The 26,078-nt window shown below is 31.5% G+C and overlaps 1 protein-coding gene across 1 annotated transcript; it reads left to right on the top strand.

Moving 5' to 3' along the window:
- The first annotated feature begins 19,699 nt into the window (after window positions 1-19,699).
- LOC132804026 (disease resistance protein RUN1-like) lies at window positions 19,700-25,070 on the top strand. The gene is made up of 9 exons (XM_060817907.1): window positions 19,700-19,878; window positions 19,983-20,204; window positions 20,406-20,924; window positions 21,009-21,564; window positions 21,818-22,019; window positions 22,820-23,126; window positions 23,482-23,596; window positions 23,743-24,097; window positions 24,619-25,070. The coding sequence occupies exons 1-9, from the start codon at window positions 19,700-19,702 to the stop codon at window positions 25,068-25,070; spliced, it is 2,907 nt and encodes a 968-aa protein (XP_060673890.1).
- The last annotated feature ends 1,008 nt before the right edge of the window (window positions 25,071-26,078 follow it).

Below are 26,078 nucleotides of genomic sequence, written 5' to 3'. Positions count from 1 at the left end.
TATATGTGATGATGTTACATACATGTAACCATTTGTTACTTATATGTGAGCATTGTTATACATATGTGACTATGATTACACATATATGCTCATTGTTGCATATATATAGTCATGTTATCTTTATGCAACCGTTGTTACGAACTTGTAACCATTGTTACACATATATGATCATGTTATATAGATGTGACAATTTATTTTCCATGTGTGACCATTGTTACGCATTTGTAACTATTGTTATGTATATATAATCATGTTACGTTTATATATCTATTATTATGCATATGTGACCATTATTAGACATACATGTTCATTTATTACGCATATGTGACTATTTATTATTCATATGTAGTCATTTTATGCATCTACAACATTTCTATATATTTATGATTATTGTTACATATAAAGGCTAAATTACCTCTATATGACTATTGTTACATATATATGGCTATTGTTACAAATATGTGCATGTTTATTATACATATATTATTATGTTACACAAGTGGCCATTCATTATGCTTAGATGATTATGTTACACAAATATAACAATTTGTTAAGCATATGTGCTTGTTGTTATGTATATGTGACCACTATTACATATATGTTGCAATGTTACCTCTATGTAACTGTTACTACTCGCACATGGCTATTGTTACACACATGTAATCATATTACACAAATGTAACCATTTGTTATGCATCTATGGCTGTTGTTGTGCACTTATGACCATGGTATACATATTTGACCATTCGTTATGCATATGTGATCATTATTATCCATTTGTGACTACTATTATACATATATAAACACGTTACCTCTATTTGACCATCATTATAATATATGAACATTTTATGCATGTGTTCACATTATAAATTATGAGATCAACACTTCTGTGTGTTGATTGTATTTAAAATTTTGATCACTTTTTCAATTCTTTAATATGTAACAAATTAAATTCAATTACATATTACATTTTGTCAGCACATTTTTCTTTTATTTTCCATTATATGCTTTTACTATTTTTTTATTACAAATACTTTTGAGATCACTTCTTCTATTTAAATTAATTTACATTTTCTATGCTTTTATATTTTGATCACATATTATTACGGTGATCACTCTATTAAAATATTACATTTGGTTGGTCTAACCCATTCACTTATTAGCAGGTCAAAGATTTTAAAAGGTACAAATTTCTTTTAGATTTTTAAAGATGAGACTGTCGGGTATTCATACAACTAATGTATGGTTGTAGCTTGAGTTTAACTCTCTAAATATAGAGAGTCACTTTTACTCTTTATATGTGTTCATTTGTTATACATATGTGATCATATTACACAAATGTAACTATTTGTTATGCATTTATGACCATTGTTATGCATCTATGACTAAGAATGTCAATGGGGTGGGGCGGGGCCGATTTTTAAATTACCGTCCCATCCTCACAGAGAATTTTTGATCTCATCTCCGTCATTTTTCCTGTTTCATAGATGCAGGGCGGGAATGAGGATTCTATAGGGCAACGTGGTTTTCCCCCTTTTTTTTAAGTACTATACAAGGACCTTTCGAGAGAGAAGCAAACTCCTACACAATTAGCAAGCATCAAACTCTTTTGAACAACAACCGAAGCTTTTTTCACAATAATAGACTCCTATAGTAATTAAAATGCAAACTATAGTTAGCAAGGAAATGAAGTAATTTATTACTAGATGTTCCTATATACATGAATCATGATTAACACTAATCTCCCAATCTCTACCTAAAAATATTTTTACAACCCTCCACTATTATAGAATCATGATTTCACACACATTATTAAACACTAGCCATTCTCTTTCTCATCGACCTCGTGCTCTCAATATGTCGTGACATTTTCACAGAGATCGAAATCCTTGGTATGTAAAGGATGTGAACTTTTGTTATAACTTTTGGTTTAATAATAAAAAATAAAAAATTGCACAATCTAAATTCTAACTTCCTCATCTTTAAGTTCAAGTCATTTCAACATCAAGGAAGCCGAGAAACTTACTACAATTAAATCTAAATGATAGAGAAACCTGAAAATAAAAATCAAAGAAAATGCTCCCAAATCTATAGCTAAATCAACATAAAAGTAAGTAATCAAAGACAATAATCTAACAAGATTAAAACCAAAAAAAAAAAAAGAAAGAGAGATCCTACCAACAGCAACACAAGGGGCTCACAACCAGTCAACCTCAACTGTGTTCTTCGATTGGCTGCAGTAGGTGGCGTCGGCGGTGAAGCAGCAGGTGATGGTGAAGGCTGAAGCAGCAGGTGGGTGGCGGTAGTGTCGACACTCGGCAAAAAGAAAATGAAGAGCTGGAGAGGGGTAGGGTAGGGTCTTAACAGATAAATTGAATGATAAAAATATATATATATACCAGGCCAGGTTTGGGCCAGAGTATTTATTCCTCGGGTCCGACCAGGCCCCGAATCGAGTTTTGATCTCCTGCCCCGAGCCCACCCCGTCACCCCGATTATTCGGGGAAAAACCACCTCATTAAGGGCGATGCACTGCGGTTTTTGGGGTATGCGGGGCAAATTGCCATCCCTATCTATGACCATATTATACATATGTGACCATTTATTACGCATGTATGACCATTGTTATATATTTGTGACTATTATTATACATATGTAACCATGTTACCTCTATTTGACTATCATTACATGTATGTGGCCTTTGTTATGCATATATGAACATGCTTCATATATATATTCACATTATAAATTATGCGATCAGTATTTTTTGTGTGTTGGTTGTATTTAAAATTCTAATCACTCTTTAATATACAACAAATTAAATTCAATCACATATTACTTTTTGGACGTACTTTTTTTTTAACTATTTTATATGCCGATCACAAATTACAAATACTTGTCAGGACACTCCCAAAATTCTCTACCAGAACTCTAGGATGACCTTAACTAAGTGAAATCCCATCGAAATTTCTATAGAAAATTTAGCAACATTTCCCCCGTTAAATTGGTCTTCCCCTAAATTTTCTGAGTATAAGAAACACACTCCAAAGATATACATCCACCTTCTCCTTTCCCTTTTTACAAGTTTCCACAATTTTGCAGCATTCTAATGATATAACAATACTAACAAAACAAGTAAATAATTAAAAGACAGTACCCCAGGTTCATACTTAGTATCAAAGCATTCTAAGAATATTTAGAATATAAATATTATCAATATAAGAGAAAGAGAATAATAATAATAAAATAATTTGGAATGAGGAAAAAGAAAACTACACAGTGTAGTTGGAAATGAAGAATAGATGGGCATTTCATGCAATATGTATAGTCGGTCTGCTTTCTAGCAGTATGTATAGTAGATCTGCTTTCTACCTAGATCTAAGGGAGCAGGTTTTGCCAATAAAAAATAATAATAAGATACCAATCATCTCAGTGAGTTATATCTATATAATATTAATAATAAATATAATAACAATAATTAATTAAAACTCTTAATTAATCATCTACAGAGTTAATAATAGCAATAATATTGCTAATATTAATAATAATAGTGATAATTTAAAAAAAATCAAATAAATATTTAGGAAAACAACTTTTCTTTCAAAACTCTTACTAATCCACTCAATTTGAAAGGTTTCCTGCTTAAAATCATATTCACAAGACTCAAAATGTTGTATTTCCCAAATATCCAAATATAATTGTATGAAATTAAATAAGATAAGGCAAAATTTTTATTTGAATAATTACCCCAAAAATATCCTTTTCTAACATAAATATGCAAAGATAAAATGAAAGTTATATAATGAATGTTATATTAGAAACAATTAAATAAATTATTAAATGGCTGGATAGACAACTAAAACCATGATTTAAATGAACCCATTAAAAAAACATTTAAAAGTGCATAAAATATCAAGCAAATACTTGATGCACCATATTGTATACTGAGTTGTTGCTAGATGGTGTTTGACGTCCCAAACACCACTTGGCACATAGAGAGGGAAAGAGATACTTGCAATTGGACACCTGGGCTCCTCGAGGCTTTGATGCTAACAACCTGCAATCCTAAGGCTAAGGGAAAAGTGGTTAATGCTTACATCATAAAATATCTGCCTATCTCAACTTAGCTCCCATAAAATGACTAAATAATACTTGTGCACTGATCAATGAAAATAGTAGTATGGAACACTAGTATTGTATAGTGCATCTAAAAACAACATAAATGTATAAACTCTTCCACAAATCCACTTTTTAAATTTCACCGCATATCATAGTATATCAAACCCATATAAATATCTCACATGCTCTTCTTTGCTCTTTGAGTAAGCCAAGATGTCATCTACAAATATAACGGTAAATCGATTTAAGTACGATCGAAATATATGGTTCATTAAATCCATGAAAGTTGCTAGACCATTGGTAAATCCAAATGACACCGTATTGAGTTATGAAAGTAGTCTTGGGAATATCTGATTCCTTGATTCTCAACTGTTGATATCTAGATCTCAAATCAATCATTGAGAACACCTTTGCACCCTAGAGTTGATCATATAAGTCATAAATCTACAGCAATGGGTACCTATTCAAGATACTTTATTAAGCCACTATAGTTAATGCACGATCTTAGGTACAATCTTTCTTCTTTACAAATAGGACTCATACTCTCAAGGTGATACGTTAGGCCTGATGAAACCTTTATCTCTCAATTCTTGCAACTAAACCTTTTATTCCCTTAATTTTGTCGAAGTCATTTGATGGTGGTAAGGAAGTAAAAACAATAACAGGAACTAAATCAATCAAAAAATCAGTTTCTCTTGCTATGGATATGCCCTCCAATCTTATTTCATAAACTTGGGTATTGATCACATGCCTTTCACAACCATTTCTGAACAGACATCTCGCAGTAAGTGCTAAAATTAGACCTGATGAGGGTCTCTTGCACTCTCCGTGGAATACTACCATTGGAAAGCTTGGTCGCCTGAATGTCATTTCTTTCTCATAGCAATCCATGAAGGCATGATTTGGAATAAGCCAGCCCATGCCCAAAATTACTACCAAACCATAAAGATCTAACAGGATTAAATCTACTTCCATTACTTGGTTCTTAACACGGAAAAGGCATCTCTTCAATATTTGGCTAGGCCAAAAAGACTATCCTACAGCAGTAGAGATTTCTTACTGACACCATAAAGGAATTGGGGTTATTTCAACTCGGGCAAAAAACTCTCATGAAATAAAGAAATATGTGGCCTCCAGGTTGATAAGAATAAGTGTGTCGCTGCCAAAAACATTCAAAGTACCTATCACCTCATTGGGAGTAGCTAGGGCTTCTTGCGGCATTATAAAACACTCGGCCCAAACTTATTGTTTGTGGTCTCCATCCTCTACCTCAGCTAGGTACTATAGACTGCTGGGATGATCCAGATGAATGACTTGTAGCTTGGCTTACCTACAAACTCAGACCTCAGTAACAACTGGCCTAATCAGTTTGTGGGCCCGATCCCAATGCTGCGGTACCGCTGTAAAGATTAGGGTAGTTCTTTTTCGTATGGTTTGATTCTCCACACTAGAAACTTATAACGTCACACTTACATGGCTGTGTGGTTTGCCACATGTCAAGACCCACCCAAGATTCCTTATCGAAATCCTAAACAAGCCTTGATTGGGGAAACATTACCAGACATTCCTATAAAAAGTCCAATAGCATCTCCCTTAAAAGTTGGACATGTCCCAAAGTTCCTTACTAAAAAATGCACTCTAATAAAGCACCACCCTATTCCTCTCAGCCTATTATAAGAGACAACAATTCGATAACAAAAGCATAAGGACATAGATGCAAGAAATAATTTAATAAAATGTAAAAATACCTTTATAACTCATGTCCATCTACGCCACCCACTTATTATAACCATACGTTATTATGGGGGTAGAAGATAATAAAAACAATGATAATAATCATAATAGTAATAACAATAATAATAATAATAATAATACAACTTCTAGAGAATTTGGATAACCTACCTGAAGACTACGATAGCTGTCTCAAAGCTGATATACTTGCTCCAAGGCTACAATACTTGCACATTCGGACAAATACGAAAATTATATAGTTGACAATAAAAATAATAATAACAATAATAATAATAATAATGAAAATAATGGTAATAACAAAAATAATAACAACAATATCAAATAATAATATCAATAATGATAATAACAATAACAATAATAATTACAACAATAATAATAACAATAATCACAAATAATAATAATAATGATAATAACAAGTGATAATAATAATAATAATAATAATAATAATAATAATGATAACAATAACAATTTATACTAGTAACAATAATAAATAATAAATATTATTAACACTAATACCAAATGTGTAATAATGATTGCAAATAGCAATTAATAATAACAATAATATTATTAACAACAAATAATAATAATGATAGAAATTCATAATCATACGTAGATAAAATAAAATTAAAATTAAAATTAATAAACACACTACATAGCCTGCACACTACTAGCGGAGATAGGCCTGATTTACCATATAGTACGCTAACACATGGTCTTATGATATTAGTTATTGCATTTACATTGCTACCAATACAACCAAGGGTGGTTGCCTATAATAGTCGTTCAACACTTTGATCTCGTAAGCAGCAAAAATACAAGACTAGACTATTTATGAGCCGAATTAGGTCATTGCCTTCGTATGGTGTGGTACATATTGACATAACATAACATATATACGTATACATAAAAAAGATAACTGATGCACCATACAATATACCAGTATTGCCAAGTAATATCTGGCGTTCCAAACACTACTCAGTAGATAAGGGAGGGAGAAGAGAACCTGTACACGGCCCCATCAGCATCTCAATGGTTTCAATGCTAAATAACCTATCATCCTACTGTCAAAGGGGTCTAATGCTCACTGTACAAAATATCTACCAACCTTCTCACCTATAGCTCCCATAGGAGTGGCTAAATGATGGAGGGGAGGTTGGCTGCTACTAGCACTGTAAAATACGTGCCTACCTTCTCTTATCACAGCCCATAAAGGACTACTATTTGTATAACTTGTATGCTGATCCATAAACATAACAGTACGGAACACTAATATTGTATGGTACATCTACAGACTAACTAGTCACATAGAATAAATATATAAAATATATATATATAATTACCAAAAATGTCACTCCTTAGAATTATACTTTTTAAAATGTAATCAAATGTTTTGACAAATAAATAAATAAATGAATCAATCAGAAATAAACAAATGTGTAATTAAATAAATTAACCATACAATTAAGTAAGCAAATTGATAAACAAACATTATTTTAATTCTTAACTCAACATAAGCATCTAATCGCTTGTTGAAATTTTATAAAATACTCACACACACACACACACACACACACACATATATATTCATATATATATATATATATATATTATATATATATATATATACATACTTCAATCTTCTAACAAATATATATATATTATATATATATACATACTTCAATCTTTTAACAAATATACTTTATATATATATATATATATCAAATCTATAGAAGTACATAACAAATATATATATAAAAATTATACATTTATTTATATTGATATATATAAATTTAATTATACTCAGTTAGTTACTCACACGTATATATTCATATATTTATATACTACACCTTTAACAAATATATTTTCAAATACCTATATTCATATATATATATATATTCATACATTTATATTCATGTGTATATCCACATATATATATATATATATATTCGAATGTATATACAAAATCTTTTAACAAATATATATGTATATATACCTAAGAAAATTCTACGATGCGGACCTCATTATTGAAAACAGTTTTTGAAGAAACTGTCATCAACCGTCGTCAATACTGAGGTCCGTATGATAAAAACGTGCGGACGTCCACATCGTAGACGGACTCTATATACCTATATTCATATATATATATATATATTCATATATGTAAAGTCCTATAATCATGTATATATATATTCATATATGTAAAGTTCATCTATGATATGGACATTTGCACGTTTTTATCCTGTGGACCTCCATAAAGACGATGGTTTTTTACTATCACACAGATATGAGTATTGACGATGATTTCTTCAAAAACCGTCGTCTTGTTATAGTGCGGACTGTCCGCACCGTAGAATTTTATCATATATGTATATCCACACACACATATATATATATATATATATCTTCATATGTATATATAAAATCTTTCAACAAATATATATGTATATATATATACACATACACTCATAATATATATATATATATACATTTACACCTATATATATACACATACATATATAAAGAAATACTATGGTGCGGTCCGTCCGCATGCGAACCCGCACCAAAGCCAACGCGTTTTAGAAAAAGCGTTGGCGTTGTTGTGTACACATACATAGCAAAACTGATGCTTTTTCTAAAAAGCGTCACCTTTGGTGCAGGTCCGCATGTGAACGGTTTGCACCATAGAAAGACCGTATATATATATATATATATACAAAATATATGTATTTACAAACATATATACACACATTTACATCTAAACATACACATTTACAATTTCACACCTTTTTAACATTAAATACAAAAATTTACTCAAAAATGGTAACTCTACAAATACACTACCATAATTCACAAACAAGATAGTAATGAAAATCTAAAGGTATGAGAAACATAATATTAACTTCCATTTGGATTGACTTCGCTTACAGTGCCTGAAAAATGGTTGGGAAGTTTTGACCAACTTCAAACCACTGTATCTCTTCAATCACTTAGAATTCAAAAAAATTGAGGACATATTTAAACTTAGGGGGTCGAAAGCTAGGAGGAAGGACTGAGCTCGTGGCTGGAAGCCATTGAAAAACGTACAAACGGAAGGAATACTATGGTGCGGTCCGTCCACATGCGAACCCGCACCAAAGCCAACGCGTTTTAGAAAAAGCGTTGGCGTTGTTGTGTACACATACATAGCAAAACTGATGCTTTTTCTAAAAAGCGTCACCTTTGGTGCAGGTCCGCATGTGAACGGTTTGCACCATAGAAAGACCGTATATATATACATATATACAAAATATATGTATTTACAAACATATATACACACATTTACATCTAAACATACACATTTACAATTTCACACCTTTTTAACATTAAATACAAAAATTTACTCAAAAATGGTAACTCTACAAATACACTACCATAATTCACAAACAAGATAGCAATGAAAATCTAAAGGTATGAGAAACATAATATTAACTTCCATTTGGATTGACTTCGCTTACAGTGCCTGAAAAATGGTTGGGAAGTTTTGACCAACTTCAAACCATTGTATCTCTTCAATCACTTAGAATTCAAAAAAATTGAGGACATATTTAGACTCAGGGGGTCGAAAGCTAGGAGGAAGGACTGAGCTCGTGGCTGGAAGCCATTGAAAAACGTACAAATGGAAGGATGTCGGCCATCGGTGATGGAGCACCAATCTTGGCATGTCTGCCAGCCAAACAGTTGGTGACTTGGCCATCGGCATTGCTCAGTCATGGGATCTCATGCTTGCCGTGGTGACTTGTGATCTGTTGTGTTTGTGTGTTTGTGATGTGTGTCTGTGATGATCTGGTGGTGGTGGACCGTGTGGTCTGTTTATGATCAAAAGGGAAGGAGAGGAGAGGAAGACCAAAAGGGAAAAGAGAGAAGAGGATGCCGGAAGGGAAAACAGCCGAAAAGGAAAACGGCTGGAAGGAATATAGATCGAATTATCAACCAAAACAAAAAGAAAGAAAAAAAATGACAGAGAAACCTAGATAAAGATTTTAATTAATTTTAGATAAAAAAAAGACTAATTACGCAGATGAAGAAGAAGATAAATAAAGGTGATGGAGATTAGCCAGTATAGATGTGGACATGGAGATCTTATGACTTTACCGTTGGTCTTCATGCTCCCAAACTGTAGCTGCTTATGGTGTCCCAGAAGTTGAAACAGAAGTCCCAGTTGCAAAAGCACGAACAAAACCACTCCTATCACCAAAAAGAAGAGAAGAGGAAGGGGGAAAACTGGAAGGGGGACAGAGAGAAGAGGAAGGATCTGGAAGATTTTTTTTTTTTAAATAGATTAATATGTTTTGTTTAATAATTAGATTGTTTATTATACTTTTCAATAATATTGCAAAGTAGAGATTTACATTGGGTAGGACATCGAAATAGAAGAAATAGTAATAGTTGATTTTGTGATTCAGAAAGAAATTGAATTATAGGGAATCTTTTCAAATATTTCATAAGAAATTTTCCAGTTATGAATTGTGATTCACATGTTAACAGTTAATTGAAAAGATAAAACAACTACGGTTAAAAAACCACGAGAGAATTGAGGGGGAGGACTAAAATGTAATTATTAAAAATTTAAAAAGGACAAGTACCTGCTCTCTGTCTTTTTCTTTTGAATATTTTAAATAGGGAAGAAATGATAAAATGAAATTATTAAAAATTGAAAAAGGACAAGTATTTTGATCTCTTTCTTCTTTTTTTTAATAGTTTAAATAAGTTTCATACTTGAAAACTACAAAAATCACGAGTGAAAAGTTTTTTTGATTGATTTGTGATGCTGAGGAGGTAAGCTTCTATTTTTAAGTTTCAATATAAGAATGCGTGTAGATCAGCTCATTACCCATGCCATATTTTTTAGTTTTGAATTCCTCTTCCTCAACATAAAATAGCAGAGAGAGTAACTTTAAAAGTTTCTAAAAATGAATGGAAGTGAAGGCAAAAAGGAGTGAACGTAATTAGTTTTCAATGTCCTTTTCTTTCTTTATTCAACATTTTATGTTCATAAAAGGAAGAGCTTTTGGAAGATTCACGTTAGAAATAAAGTCTCAATTCACAATTTATTAACCTTTAAAAGTTAGCATTTTAATAATAAATATTGTTAAAATTGTACTTACCATTTAATATAAAGTTAACTAAATGTATAAGATATGGACCACATAATTGATTTAATATAAAATTAATTTTGCTTTATAATGTAATTTATTAGGTAATTATTAATATATTATTATTATTGTTGTTGTTATTATTCTTATTATTGTTGTTATTGTTCTTATTATTATTAATATTGTTATTATTGTTATTCTTGTTGTTGTTGTTGTTGTTGTTATTATTATTATTATTATTATTATTATTATGGATATTAATATTGTTTATTGTTATTATTATTCTTATCATTCTTATAATTATTAATGTTGTTATTATTGTTATCATTATTATGGATATTAATAATGTTATTATTGTTATTCTTGTTGTTGCAATTATTATTATTATTGTTATTATTATTATTATGGATATTAATATTGTTATTATTCTTCTTATTATTATTAATGTTGTTATTATTATTGTTGTTGTTGTTGTTATTATTATTATTATTATTATTGTTATTATTATTATTAATGTTGTCATATTATTGTTATTGTTATTGTTCTCATTATTACTATTATTGTTGTTATTATTATTATTATGGATATTATTATTGTTATTGTTATTATTATTGTTATTATTCTTCTTATTATTAATGTTGTTATTATTGTTGTTATTATTATTATTATTATGGATATTAATACTATTATTATTGTTATTCTTGTTGTTGTTGTTGTTGTTGTTGTTGTTATTATTATTATTATTGTTATTCTTCTGTTGTTATTATTGTTATTGTTATTATTATTATTAATGTTATCATTATTATTATTATTGTTATTGTACTTATTATTATTATTATTATTACTATGGATATTATTATTTTTATTGTTATTATTATTCTTATTATTAGTAATATTGTTATTATTGTTATTATTGTTATTATTATTATGGATATTAATATTGTTATTATTCTTTTTATCTTATTATTGTTATTCTTCTTCTTATTATTAATGTTGTTATTATTATTATTAATGTTGTCATTTTATATTACTATTGTTATTGTTCTTATTATTGTTATTATTAATATTTTTATTATTATTATTATTGTTATTGTTCTTATTATTATTGTTACTATTATTATGTGAAATTAACTTAATAATTATTTATGATGATTAAAAGAAAAATGGGACAGTGGTAGCAGAAGAGCAGATCCATCTTGATCACATTGTATTCCAATTGGAGGTAACAAATACGGTACAATTTGCAAATATTGTAAGCATAAAATGCAAAGTGGTGGAATAACAAGATTAAAATATCATTTAGTATATTCTGATCCGAAAAATAATGTTAAAAAGTGCCCCAATGTACCTCCAGAAGTGAAGAAAGAGATTTATAATTTTTTGAGGAAGAAAAAATGTGCAAAATTGAAAAAAAAAAAAAAAAGGCAATGGAGGAAGATATTCGTAATGAGTTATGGGGTAATTTAGCTTCCTCTCAAAGTAATTATGATGATGAGAACAGTGATGATGATGTATATATATCCAACTATATGCATCCTGATGAATACAAAGCTGCAGTACGTGCATCTAAAAAAGACAGATGGTAAAAAGAACAAAGAAGAATTTTTTTTAACCCCCAAGGTCAAGGATCAGGATCTTCTAGAGAGAGTGGTAGTCAACCATATGCTCAGTTCCATCGTGCAACAATTGTAAGGGAGCCCATTCATAGACAATAATCTAAATAATTTCCTCCAACTACACTTTGATTATATAAGTCATCCGGTGCAAAATAAAAAAAATATATATAAAATATGTGTTAACAAAAAGTGCTGTCAAAAAAATATTGAGAACACTAGTAGAAAAATGCTTTATTTATGATAATGTTCCACCTGCAAAGCCAAAATCTCATCATTTCAAAAATATGATCATTGGTGCTTAATAGACAGGTATGGGAGTTGAAATTTCATTTTGATATGAAATTAAGAAAAAATATCTAAATATGGAGTATAAAGAGATGCAAAAACATATTGAAAAGTTCAAAGAAAAATGGAAGATATATGGTTGTACAATTATGTGTGATGGATGGACAGAACCAACTAAACTGTCTATATTAAATTTTATGGTCTATTGCAAAGGGTTATGAGTGTTTCTTAAATCATTGATGCCTCAGATAAAATCAAAAACTATAAGTATATATATATATATACTTTTGGAGAATGTTATCCATGAAGTGGGCAAGAAAAATGCTGTGCAAGTAGTCATGGATAATGGTTCTGCATTCATAAAGGCTGGTAAAAAATTAATGACACAGTACAACTTGTACTGGACACCATGTGCTAAACACTGTATTGGTCTTATATTTGAGGATATAGGAAAGCAAGAAAGTATGGCAAGAATGATAACCAGTTATATTTATAATCATAATTGGTTACTTTCTTTAATGCGATATATATGTAAAGGAGACATAGTTCGACCAAGAACAACAAGGTTTGCAACAAATTATATTGCTTTAAATAATTCCCTTAAAAAGAAAGCTTCTCTAAAATAAGTCTTTATCAGCGATGCATGGGCTGAGCATCAATTGAGTCAAACAAAACCAGGTAAAGAAGTGGAGAAACTTATCCTTGATAATTATTTTTGGGATTCTGTTTCTCACGTTGTTAATATATATGAGCCATTATATAATATTTTACGAATGCTGAGTTCATACCTAAGATGCTAATATTGTATGATTGTTTTCAAAAAATGAGATATGCAACTAAAAACCAAAGAGGAACTCAGTGGGTAATGGACATCATAATGCTCGATGGAACAAAACACCTCTCATCCTCTTCATATGGCTGGTAATTTTATGTCAATTATTATTAATTATTATTTTGTTTTATAATTTATATATTAGATTTAATTTTTATTATTATTTTGTAGCATACTTTCTGAATCCACGATTCTAGTATAAAAAAAGAATTGGCACTGATTTAGATCTTGTGTAAGCTATTCATGATGTTTTTGCAGTATTAGGTCCAAACTCGGATTGCATATCTCAATTTGGAAATGAAGTAAGATTTTGTTTTTTTTTTTTTTCAAACTAACATATTAATAAAGTTTCTTAGAATTTTTTCGTCATTACATATAGATAATATGCTTTAAAGATACACAAAAAGGGTTTAGTAATCATGCAGCAGTTGCGGTCGGAGCGGAAATGATACCTAGTATGTGTATTTGAATTAATTGTTATAAAAAATCATGTGCGAAATATTAAAAATTTTATTAATATTTAAAAATTTATTAAAATTTAATATATTTTGATTTATAATGTTGAAATATATAGCCGAATGGTGGAAAATGTATGGGAATAGCACTCCAACACTCAGAAAACTGGCAATACGTATTTTGTTCAAAACTGTATCATCATCTGCATGCGAGCATAATTGGAGCACATTTGCTTTAATATACACAAAACAACGAAATAAGCTCGCATATGAAAAACTTCAGAAACTGGATTTTTGCTACTATAATATGAAATTGCGATTCGTGATATGGAATTAACAAATCAACCGCAATTAGATTCAGATTATTTGGATCTTCTTGAAATTGGAGCTGATCCTGATGAAGATGAAGATAATCTTATTATCCAATGAGTTAAGAATTCACACTTAGATGATGATGATGATGGCAATCCAGATCCTTGAGTCACAATGCATGCTTCACAATTAGGGATAAATATTGACAATGTTATTGCTGAAGAAGTTATAAGTAGTGATGGTAGAGTAAATAATTCATTTGAAGTAGTGACAAGGCCTTCAACTAGATGATTTTGTCCTCATTTAGAAATATGTGGTGATGAGTATGAGGACGAAGATAATGATGATGATGTCGTTGATCTTGATGATGATGATGATGGAGGTAATGGTTATGGTGGCAATGGAGGAGGAGGATGTAATATAGGTGGAGGTAGGGGTGGAACATATTAGTAAGAACCAAGCCAACATCCATTAAGCCCATTTACTGGTGAAGATCAATACACACATGCAACATAGGATCTTGATTATGGGGCTCGAACAGCAGACACTGGTTCAAGAAGGTACTATGGAACTTCCATGATGAATCAACTTGAGGAAGATTATCTTTCTAACTCTTTGGATGCAATGAGTTTAAATATACAAGTTAGTTCTCAATATGGAAATTCTGAGATTCCAATTGTGTATCCAATGGGTCAAATGAGATCACATAATCCTCACAATGATTACGATGTTGGTATCTTTAATCATCCCATGTCTCAAAATGAATGTTATACTCCTCTTTGGATAAATCCACATTACTCTCGACTTAGACAGTTGGTTGGAATTGATAGAGAGAGATATACTTGGCACATCCACAATTACATAGAAAATTTCTCTAGTATGATGAGTTGGAATGCCTATTGTTATACTCGTGGACCATCGAGATATTATCATCAATTTGAAAAACCAAGGAGTTCTTTTTGGTATTGATAATGTATTATGATTTATATTTGAGAATTTCTTGTATCTTAGTATTATCTGTTAAATTATTCTATATTTTGGTGCTAAGTAACATTATATTTTATTCACTTATAATAATTTGTAATATTTGTGGACTATTTTATTATTGTTGTATTTTAATTATTATATTTTTATATTATTTTACTATATTAATTATCTCATATGTCAAAATTTGTATTCTAAATTTAAAGTTTACAGTTTCCGTAACCTTATCGATATCGACATTTCCATCGATATTTCCGTAAATTCATATCCTCGATATTTCCATCGACATCGATGTTTTCATCACTGGATGGCCCTTGATAGGAGACTCTAGAATAGATACCTTTAAATGATCCATGCCTTGATCTACGCATCAGAATCTACCTTTCAACCTCAAGTGCAGCATCTCTCACATATGATAGGTTGAATGCATCACCTCTACAATATTTAATGCTATGTTCTCGCTCAGGGCATCCATATAGCAATGCTACAGAAAAAGAAGATTTGTTGCAATGTAGCTCCATAGGAACCATAAATGGACGTGAAATATTAGCAAAAATAGAGATTTTAGGCGCAATAGAAAGGAATGCTGTAACATTTTCTTACTTTCATCATCCGGAATTAGGTGAGTACAAAACTTGAATAACTTGTGAAACTTCCTTTCATACTCAGAGACTGTCAATTTCCCTAGTACAACCTCTCGAATTCTCTCCTCCTTAACTCATGGAACATAGTAGGGTAATAATACGTGGTGAAAATATTTTTAAATTGGTCCTAAGTATGATGTCTCCTCATTGTTTCAATTTTCTTCCTGTTTCTGGCATCTCTCTCTAGTATAAAACATGTTATCCTGACTTGGTATTCATCAAGAAATTGTGTTCCTTTATATAGGATTTTCTCCATGTCAGCCAATCATGCTATTGCTGCTGCTAGGCCTTTAATTCCACCAAAGTTTACATCTCTCAAGCCCCTTGCCTAATCCACAGTGTACCAGCGCCCGAGTCAACTGCACGATAAGATTTATGAAGGTCGACCCAATTCCAAAACTCTCAGTCAAGTCCTCTAGAGTATTATGTCTACTACATTCGGGCATCATGGTAAATTCTAGAGAAACAAAACAAAGATTTAGAAAAAGAATTTTAAAAATATTTAAGTAAAAAAACAAATAAAAGATGGATGCACAGTAATGTACAATCCCTTAGGAATATGATAACCTAGAGCTTTGATACCTACATTGTCAAGATGCTTCTAGAATTCCCTATCGGAACCCTAGAATGGTTTCGACTATAGTTAACCCATCGAAAATTTTATAGAAAATTCAATAGTATCTCTTTTGTAAAATTGGATTTCCTCCAAATTTTCTCTTTATAGAAAACACACTTTAAAAATATACATTCACCTTATTCATTCCCCTTAGTGCAAGTTTCTATAAATTTGCAGCACTCCAATGATATTACAATAAGAACAATACAACAAGTAAATAATAAATAAAATAGTACCCTAAGTCCATACTTAGTATCAGAGCATTCTAAAATTATTTGAAACATAAATATTATAAATATAGGAGATGGAGAATAATAATAATAATAAAATAACACTAGAACGAGGAAATAGAAAACTACATAGTGCAATTGGAAATGAAGAACAGATGGGTAGTTTGCATAGCACATACAGTCAGTCCTAATAATATTGCTAATATTAATAATAAGAGTGATAATTTAAGAAAAATAAAATACATATTTAGGAAAACAACTTTTCTCTCAAAACCTTTACTAATCCACTCAATTTGAAAGGTTCCCATTTAAAATCATATTCACAAAATCCAAAATTTTGCATTTCCCAAATATAAAATATAATTGTAGAAAATAAAATAAAATATGATGAGGCATAATTTGAATTTAAATAATTACCACAAAAATAGCCTTTCAACATATATATGTAAAATTAAAATGAAAGTAATATAATAAATATTATACTAGAAACAATTGAATAAATTATCAAATGGTTGGCACGGTCCACACGGATACCTAAAATATCGTCAAAGATACAACACATATTTAAATATTAATTTTTATTGGATATTTTACATACAGATCGCCTGGAGACTTAAAACACAAACCTTAACTAAAATTAGTAACATATATACCAAAACGAAGCTTGAAGTATAAGGATCATGAATCCGATCTTACCTCTTGGAAATTCGACTAGTGGTGGCCGAAATTTTGTTGGAAAGATTCGGCCAACTTCAAGCTCGTGGATCTCTAAATCTAGCTCGTATTGAAATAAAAGGACTTTGGATTCGAGCTTAGGAGGGTCAAAAATGATGAAAATGAGTGGTTGTTTGGTCTGAAACTCATTGGAAAAATGAAATTTTTGCCTGATTTTGGCACCAAAAAGGGTCAATTTGGTAGGAAAACACTACCATCGCAGCCGAGATTCTCTTGTGAATTTTGGGTGGTCGGTCGGGTTTAGGGTGCATATAGTGGTGGTGGCAGTAAAGTGGTGGTTGGTCGCAGACGATGTTTTTCTGGTGAACCCTTGGCCCCTCTCTTTCTTCACCACTCTACTCTCTCCTCCTCTCCATCTAGTTGGTTTCGAGTGGACCAATAAAAAGCCACCATTTTGCCAATGTTCATCCACATACACCACCTAAAGGTTGACACATGGCATGTGTCGATTGATATTTGGATTTTCCATTTTGCATGTTTTTCAAACATACTCAGTAAAATCAGTCTTAGAAAAATAAATATAACTTTACAAAACTATAACTTTTGAACCGTAGCTCCAAGTTAAAGGTGCTGCTAGTCTATGGACTCGTAATGACGAATACTACACGATAGTATATAAGTCAAATCATAACTTATACAATAAAAAATCAACCTCTAGAATCGCTTAGTTAATCTGAACCACACTTTGTTCTAACCATAATGGTAACGCATACTTCATAATGATGCCATGGTCAAAATGAAATTGTAGCTGTACCAAAAAGTTAACTGTGAGATCTGTTCGATTAATTATTGTCAACTCCTATCAAACTTGGTCAAAATACCAAAAAAAAAAAAAAAATTGATACAATTTGGTACAAGGTGTTACATACTTTTGAGATCACTTTTTTTATTTAATTAATTTACATTTTCTATGCTTTTCTATGTTGATCACATATTATTGTGGCGATTGGTATATTAAAATATTACATTTGGTGGTTGGCCAAACCTATTCACTTGGTAGCAAGTCAAAGATTTTGAGCGGTTCAAAAATTTTTTTAGATTTTCAAAAATTAAGATTGCTGTGTATTCATCCAGTTGAATATGATAGTAGTTTGGGCTTGACTTCTTAAATATAAAAAGCCAAATTTATTCTCTATATTAAATATTATATAATTTAATTTAACATTGCACAAACTCACAAGCTACTATTATATTTAGTTATGAATTTTTTTGTTAAATAATTATGAATTTTTGTTAAATAATGATTGAGAGAAAATTTAAATTAAAAAAGAGAAATAAATATTTATAGAAAAAAACAAAGCGTTTTAGAAAGCATTGTTCAAGAATTTTTAAATTCTACTTTTTATATTTAAATATGCTTTTTTATTTTGAAACATAAAAAAGATGATCTTTATTTTAAATGTAAGTTTGTTTTTTCAAGAGGCGAAGAACGTACGCAATTACTGAGTTTTAGGGGAAAATATATAATAATATAATATTATTTACAAAATAATAATAATAATAATAATAATAATAATATATAATATGTTTTCCAGGCCTGGTCAACGTCCAGTTTTCTTGATGAAGCGCGTCTTTCATCGTACTCCCATTCGAGTGAGAGTCAATGATCTAACAAAATTTCCACCCAAAAAGAATGAAAAAAAAAATAAAAAATAAAAAATGCTGTGAATGTAACTATAACTCACAAGATTTGCATATTGACAAAATGTAACAAATTGGATATAAATTTAGAAAAAAACTATGATATATTTATTATACCTACGCCTGGAAAATACTACATAAATTTATTTTTTTAGTCACGAGTAGTTGTGGACTTTAGACCGAATTAATATTCCTTAGCTTTCCTCTACTTGTATGATTACCATTATTAAATTTCACCAACTTTTTCAGAATTGTTAAACAAAATAGAATGGAGTGCGTTTAGATACATGAACAAGTACAAGAGAGTTTTCCTATCATCGATCAGACTAAGGTTTCCAAGGATTCCATGGCGACCAAAACATCTTCTTCAAGTTCTTCACCATCTTCTTGGAGGAAGTACGATGTTATTGTCAGTTTCAGAGGCGAGGACACTCGTTTGACTTTCACAGACCATTTATACAAGTCTTTGAGCCATCAAGGAATTTATACATATAGGGACGACAAGAAACTTGATGGGGAAAGGATGTGGCACCGGAACTTTTGAAAGCAATTGGAGAATAAAGAATTGCAGTTGTCATTTTATCCAAAGACTATGCTTCCTCAACTTGGTGTTTGGTTGAACTTGCAAGAATTGTTGAATGTAAGAAAGAACTGGGTCTGATTGTTCTTCCAGTTTTCTATCATGTAGAAGTAGAGGATGTAAAAGAACAAACAGGGGAGTTTGGAAAGGCTTTTGCTAAGCATTACAAGACAGATTTTCAATCGGAAGATGAAATCAGGACAGTGGACAAGTGGAGGGAGGCTTTGACCGAAGTAGCCACAAGCATAGAAGGATGGCATATCAAAGAAAGGTAATTAATTCCACTCTTCCAAATTTGTTATTTGATTCAGGGCAAGTGTTCAATGTTAAGTATCCTCTTATTAGAGTTTAATGATTTTTTTTTTTCCATTTATATAGTTTAACGAGCAATGTATTATTTTGAATAGTTTAAAGGGTTTAATCTTCTTCTTTTTTCTTTTTTTGTTTTTCACAATAATTTCTATTTTTCCAGGAGTGAGACTGAAGTTAATGAGGAAATTGTTAAAGTGGTTCTAAAAGAATTGAATCTAACATTTTCAACTAGTAACAATGATCTTGTCGGAATGACTTCTCGCCTAGAGAAAATGTATTCCCTACTGAATATTAGCCACTTGGAGGTTGATCTCACTGTAGGGATATGGGGTATGGGAGGTATTGGCAAAACCACCATTGCTGAACATGTTAAAATAGAGATTTCTAACAAATATAATGCTTGTGCTTTCATCCCCAGTGTGAGAGAGGAATTTGAGAAAAATGGTATAATCCATTTACAAAAACTTCTCTGCAAATACCTATTGGACCATGAAGGAAATATACAACATGTTGAAATGGAAAGAAATGTGTTGAGGAACAGATTAGGTTCTAGAAGGGTGCTTATCATTTTGGATGATGTTGATGAATTGGAACAAATAGAAGATTTAGTTGGAAATGCTGAACAACAACATGGTTGGTTAGGTCCGGGGAGTAGAGTCATTGTGACTACTAGAAATAGGCACTTGTTGAAGACATATGGAGAGAATAACATATATGAGGTTGATGGTTGAACTGATAATGAAGCTCTTCTGCTCTTTTCTAGCAAAGCCTTCAAGGTAAATCACCCTTTAGATGATTTTGTAAACCTGTCTTATAACTTTGTGAAATATGCCAATGGTCATCCTTTAGCTCTTAAAGTTTTGGGTTCTTTCTTATTTGGGGCTGACATGGATAAATGGAAAGCCACATTAAATAAGTTTAATGAGCTACAGATAGGGAATTCAATAGAAAGAAACAATGGGGAAACCACATCAAAGAAAAATCCTGAACAAAAAATACTTCCTATTCTTCAGATAAGTTTTGATGGATTGGATGATGATCAGAAGGAAATATTTTTAGACATAGCATGTTTCTTCAAAGGAGAGGAAGAATATCTTGTAAAAAAGATATTAAAAGGTTGTGGATTTCATCCAAGGATCGATGTAGAGTTGCTCATTGGGAAATCTCTAATAACTATGGTAGGAGATAAATTATGGATGCATGATTTATTACAACAATTTGGTCAATATATTGTTCATCAAGAGTTCCCTAAGGAGCCCGGAAAACGCAGCAGGATATGGTTTCATGAAGATGCACGCAATGTGCTTGAGAATAATCGGGTAAGAAATCTAATTGAAGTTTTGTCAATGTAACTACTAATGTTATCATTTATACTACTTCATTCATATCTTATCCCTATATACATCTATGTTTATAAATGTTTCATTTGTTATGCATGTGGATATAGGAGTTGATATATTTATGATTCCAGTATCTTGAAAGTCATCCGCTATATATTTATATTATTATTATTATTTTATTTTTTTATTTTTTTATCTTTCGTCATTGTTGATAGCATCATTTGCTGTTAAGGGAACAGAAGCTGTCAAAGGCATATTCCTTGGTTTGCCTAAGAATGAAGAGCTACATTTGAGTGTTGAACCAATTTTAAAGATGAAAAAGCTAAGATTGTTGAAGTTTCAAAATGTGAAGTTTCCTGAATGTGTAGGGTATCTTCCTAATGAGTTACGGCTTTTGGAATGGCATGCATATCCTCAGAAATCTATGCCATCAAGTTTTTGTCTAAATAAACTTGTTAAACTCAACATGTCTAGCAGTCGCATTGAACGACTATGGAAGGAAACTACAGATATATTATCTACTTTTTCATTTTTTTTAAAAATAAATTAGTACAATTTAAGTTTATAAGGTCCTGTTTAATAACAAGTTCGGTTTTTATTTTTTGTTTTGTTTTTTTTTTTCTTCTCACTTGTGTATAGTTTACTTACTTCAAGGTTTGTTGATATTGATTGATGGTAGTTAGAATTTGTTAGATATTTCAATTAGCTATAAATATTAAAGGGGGGGAAAAAAAAAACCCAAAAAACAAAACAAATTTTAATTGTGCTTCATATTCTTTTTATGATGGAGATGTCTAATTACCATAAGCTAATATTAACAAACTATTAAAGTGAATAAACTACACACAATTTAGAAGAAAAAAACAAAAACAAAAAATAAAAATGAACTTGTTATCGAATGGGATTTTAATATTAGTGTTTTTTTGTTTTCACGTATTCTTTTTATCTTTTTTTCTTTTCTCTGTCCTGCTTAGTATGATTTGGAAATGTTAATATCAATCGATCTTCGCCTTTGTGTGTACTTGAACCAAATCCCGGACCTCTAAAGGTTCCCAATCTTGAAAGGCTGAATCTTGGGGGTTGCAAAGGATTATCAAGAGTTCACCCATCAATTGGAGAGCTCAAGAAACTTGTTTTGCTTAACTTGAACGGCTGTGAATCTCTCAAGCGTCTTTACCAATGCGTCAGCTTAGAATCTCTTCAAACTCTCATTCTTTCAGGGTGAACTAAACTTTGTCCCAGCTTTATTTGGATGGGACAGCTATTAAAGAGCTGCCAATGTCAATTGAGCACTTGAGTAGCCGTAGTTTGTTGAATCTAAGAGATTGCAAGAACCTTTTGAAGCTTCCAGATGAACTTTGCAGCTTGACATCTCTAACAACTCTGAATGTATCAGGATGTTCACATGTTGCGCAACTTCCAGAAAATATAGGGCGCTTGGAACAATTGAAGAAATTTAGTGCAAGTAGAACTGCAATAAGCAGAGCCCCACCCTCCATTATACTTCTGAAAAGCCTTAAAAAGCCTATGTTTAGAAGAATGTAGCGGTGTTGTACATAAACCATTGGGGTCTGTTTTCAGTTGTTGTTCGTTGCCAATGGAAGAATCCATCTCTTTCCAATTACCTAACTCATTTTCTGGTCATCTACTATTCTCTTTGACATCATTGTGTCTAAGAAAATGTGATCTACAAAAGGAAGCAATCCCTGATGATATTAGTTGTCTGTCATCTCTCAAGCATTTAGATTTGAGTGAAAACAATTTTGTGAGCTTACCCGATAGCATCTCTCAACTTTTTAATCTCAGGAATCTTTATTTGAACAAATGTAAGAGGCTTGAATCATTGCCAAAACTTCCATTGAGTGTAAAACATGTATTTGCACATGATTGTCCTAGGTTGAAAAATTCAAACGATCAAATAACAGTGTGGACTTCTGATAGGGGATTCACTTACATATATTATCAGGACTCGGAGAATGATGGTGATTTTACTACGGTCGAAGACATGATGGTGATTTTACTATGTTCGAAGACCACTTTGAAAAGCTCTTCTCCAAAAATCTCGAGGTATGTAATTGAAAGTTTGTCTGTCTCGTTCACTGTGGATACTTCCATATTTATTTTTGTTTTTGTTATATTCTTTTTCTTATTGCTCAGGACAATATTTACAATGGAGAAAAGACACTGAGATTCAAGTTTATGTGTACAAGAATTCCGGAGTGGTGCAGTCAGCAAAATATTGGGACTTCTACAAGAATTCAACTGCCTCTAGAGAATAATGATGAAACATGGATGGGATTCGCTGTATTTGCTGTTGTTCGAATTCAGGAAGATGACTTCTTCCACAAAGATGGGAAGTTGGAAAAGGCTTATTTTCATTTTGAAACCGATAAAGGGTATCTCGGGAATGAGGATTTTGTCTTGGATCATCACCAAATTCCAAGAACTGGGTCATATGGAGTTTGCATCTATGTTCCACAGATAGAATTCGCAGAACAGTTGAACAAAGCAAGTATTGTGGCAGCGTCAATTTCAACAACATTTCACATATACGGGCAAATATGTGTGGGACGCATATTGTATTTAACAAAGATGTGCCAGACTTCAGTAGAAAAATGACTTGGATGGTAAGGGAAAGTATTATGTTCCAAAATAAATGTGGAAGAAAACTAATAAGGGCAACTAAACTTGAAACACCTGTGGGTGTCATAGAAATTCAGCACAAACCACAGAAACAAGTCAAACAAGGACACTGCAGAAGTGCTACTGAGTCTGATTCAGCCTCTAAGACAAGAAGAGATCTACAGTGGTTGGTTCCAGTACTCGTGCAGGTGATCACTCTATTTTTGTTTCTATCTCTGCCTCTGCCTCTGCTTCTAGCTGTCTAATGTTTATATCTCTCTGATAATTAATTACTTAAACTGTTTTGAACTTTACAACGATGCTATGCACGTAACTATTGTTTCGCTTTTCATTTTCCTCTTAAAGCAATTCCGACATGGTTCTTCTATCACGGTGTGGCTCCCTTTGTAGTTTTTTACCTTCCTATGAACTTATTTGATGAGAAACCATGGGTAGGATTTTGTTTATATGTTCTACTTACTTGGTCTGACAATTTTTCGGATTCAAAATCTCCACTACACCTTGATTTGGAATGGCGAGTCCATGGAGATGATGATAATGAAACGCATGCAATAGTGGCCACAATCCCCATTAAACATAAACTTATATTGTTGAATATGCCACGAGTTTATGTCAAAGCAATGTTGAATCAACTTCGGGTTGTAAGCGCTGCGTTTAGGATGTTTATCCCGGATGTGGAGGTTGAAATGTGTGGGATCCGACTAGTAAATGAGCAAGATGTTGGAAACGTGATTGAAATGATAACTGACATCACATTAAGTAGTCATCATTTTATGTATGATGAAATTGGTTCACTTGAGGAATATTCATCTAGGCAATCGAATTTGGTGAGCCAGAAGTAGATATACCTATCGGTTTTGATTACTATAATAGGCAAGTTTCCTACACATTTTTATTATGATACGCACTCATAAATTCATAATTTATAATTTTTCAGTTTTTATTATAATTTATTTCTCTCGGCTTGTTTGACACAAGCTCTTATTTGAACTTTCATAGGGATTCCTTGAAAAAGGTTTTGTTACAGACTCGAAACATCTATAATTTTCCTTTTAAATCAATGGAAGAAGTGGGACGACCTTTTTCTGAATCTTCTTACCATGTTATTCCAGAAAGCAGTCGCAAAGATTCAAGTCCTTCTTTCATCAACTTACAGATAGTGGCAGAGAATGCACTTAAAGTAAATGATCCAGTAAAGTGGCAAAAAAGAATTGAGGAATCACTTGAACAACTAGTCGAGTTTGATGTTGTCATTGCTCTTATTCTTGAAGGACATTTCATCTCTCTTTTGAAGCCTTTTAATCCTTTCTCGAACTACAACTTATGTTTCCCACAGAAAGGAATTCTGGATTGGTTTGATGGCTATCAAGTTGGAAGGCAAAGAATAAAAGTGGAAATACATCCAGATATAAATAATGATAGGAGTTGGAGGGGGATAGCTGTTTGTGTTTCCTTTTCAGTACATGAGCATCCAACTTCCATACTTGATCACAGGAGTTTAGAACTCCCTTTTGAACTAAGATGCCATTTGAATATAGAAGAATATTGCCTTCATCCCCCCACGTTATTCACCAGAAAAGTCAAATTCACTTGGTTATACATACGTGGATTCATTTGGTTAACTTATATACCAAGTTCTGAGTTTTCAGGACACTTGAATGGGCAAAGCTTCGTAGAGATTAACATCTTTAATGAGTGCCCTGGTGTATATACAAGGAATCTAAGTGCACATTTTTTGTACGAGCAAGATGTGGAAGAACTTACACAATCAATAGCCAAATGCACGACCTCTCTCTTTGACAATTTGGATCCTATTTATCAAATTATGGCTGATCAAGACTGTGAATGCT

Source organism: Ziziphus jujuba, chromosome 6 (assembly GCF_031755915.1).
Source record: "Ziziphus jujuba cultivar Dongzao chromosome 6, ASM3175591v1".
Classification (NCBI taxonomy): Eukaryota; Viridiplantae; Streptophyta; class Magnoliopsida; order Rosales; family Rhamnaceae; genus Ziziphus; species Ziziphus jujuba.
The sequence above is the reverse complement of the archived record's forward strand: the minus strand, read 5'-3'. Positions and strand labels throughout refer to the sequence as shown.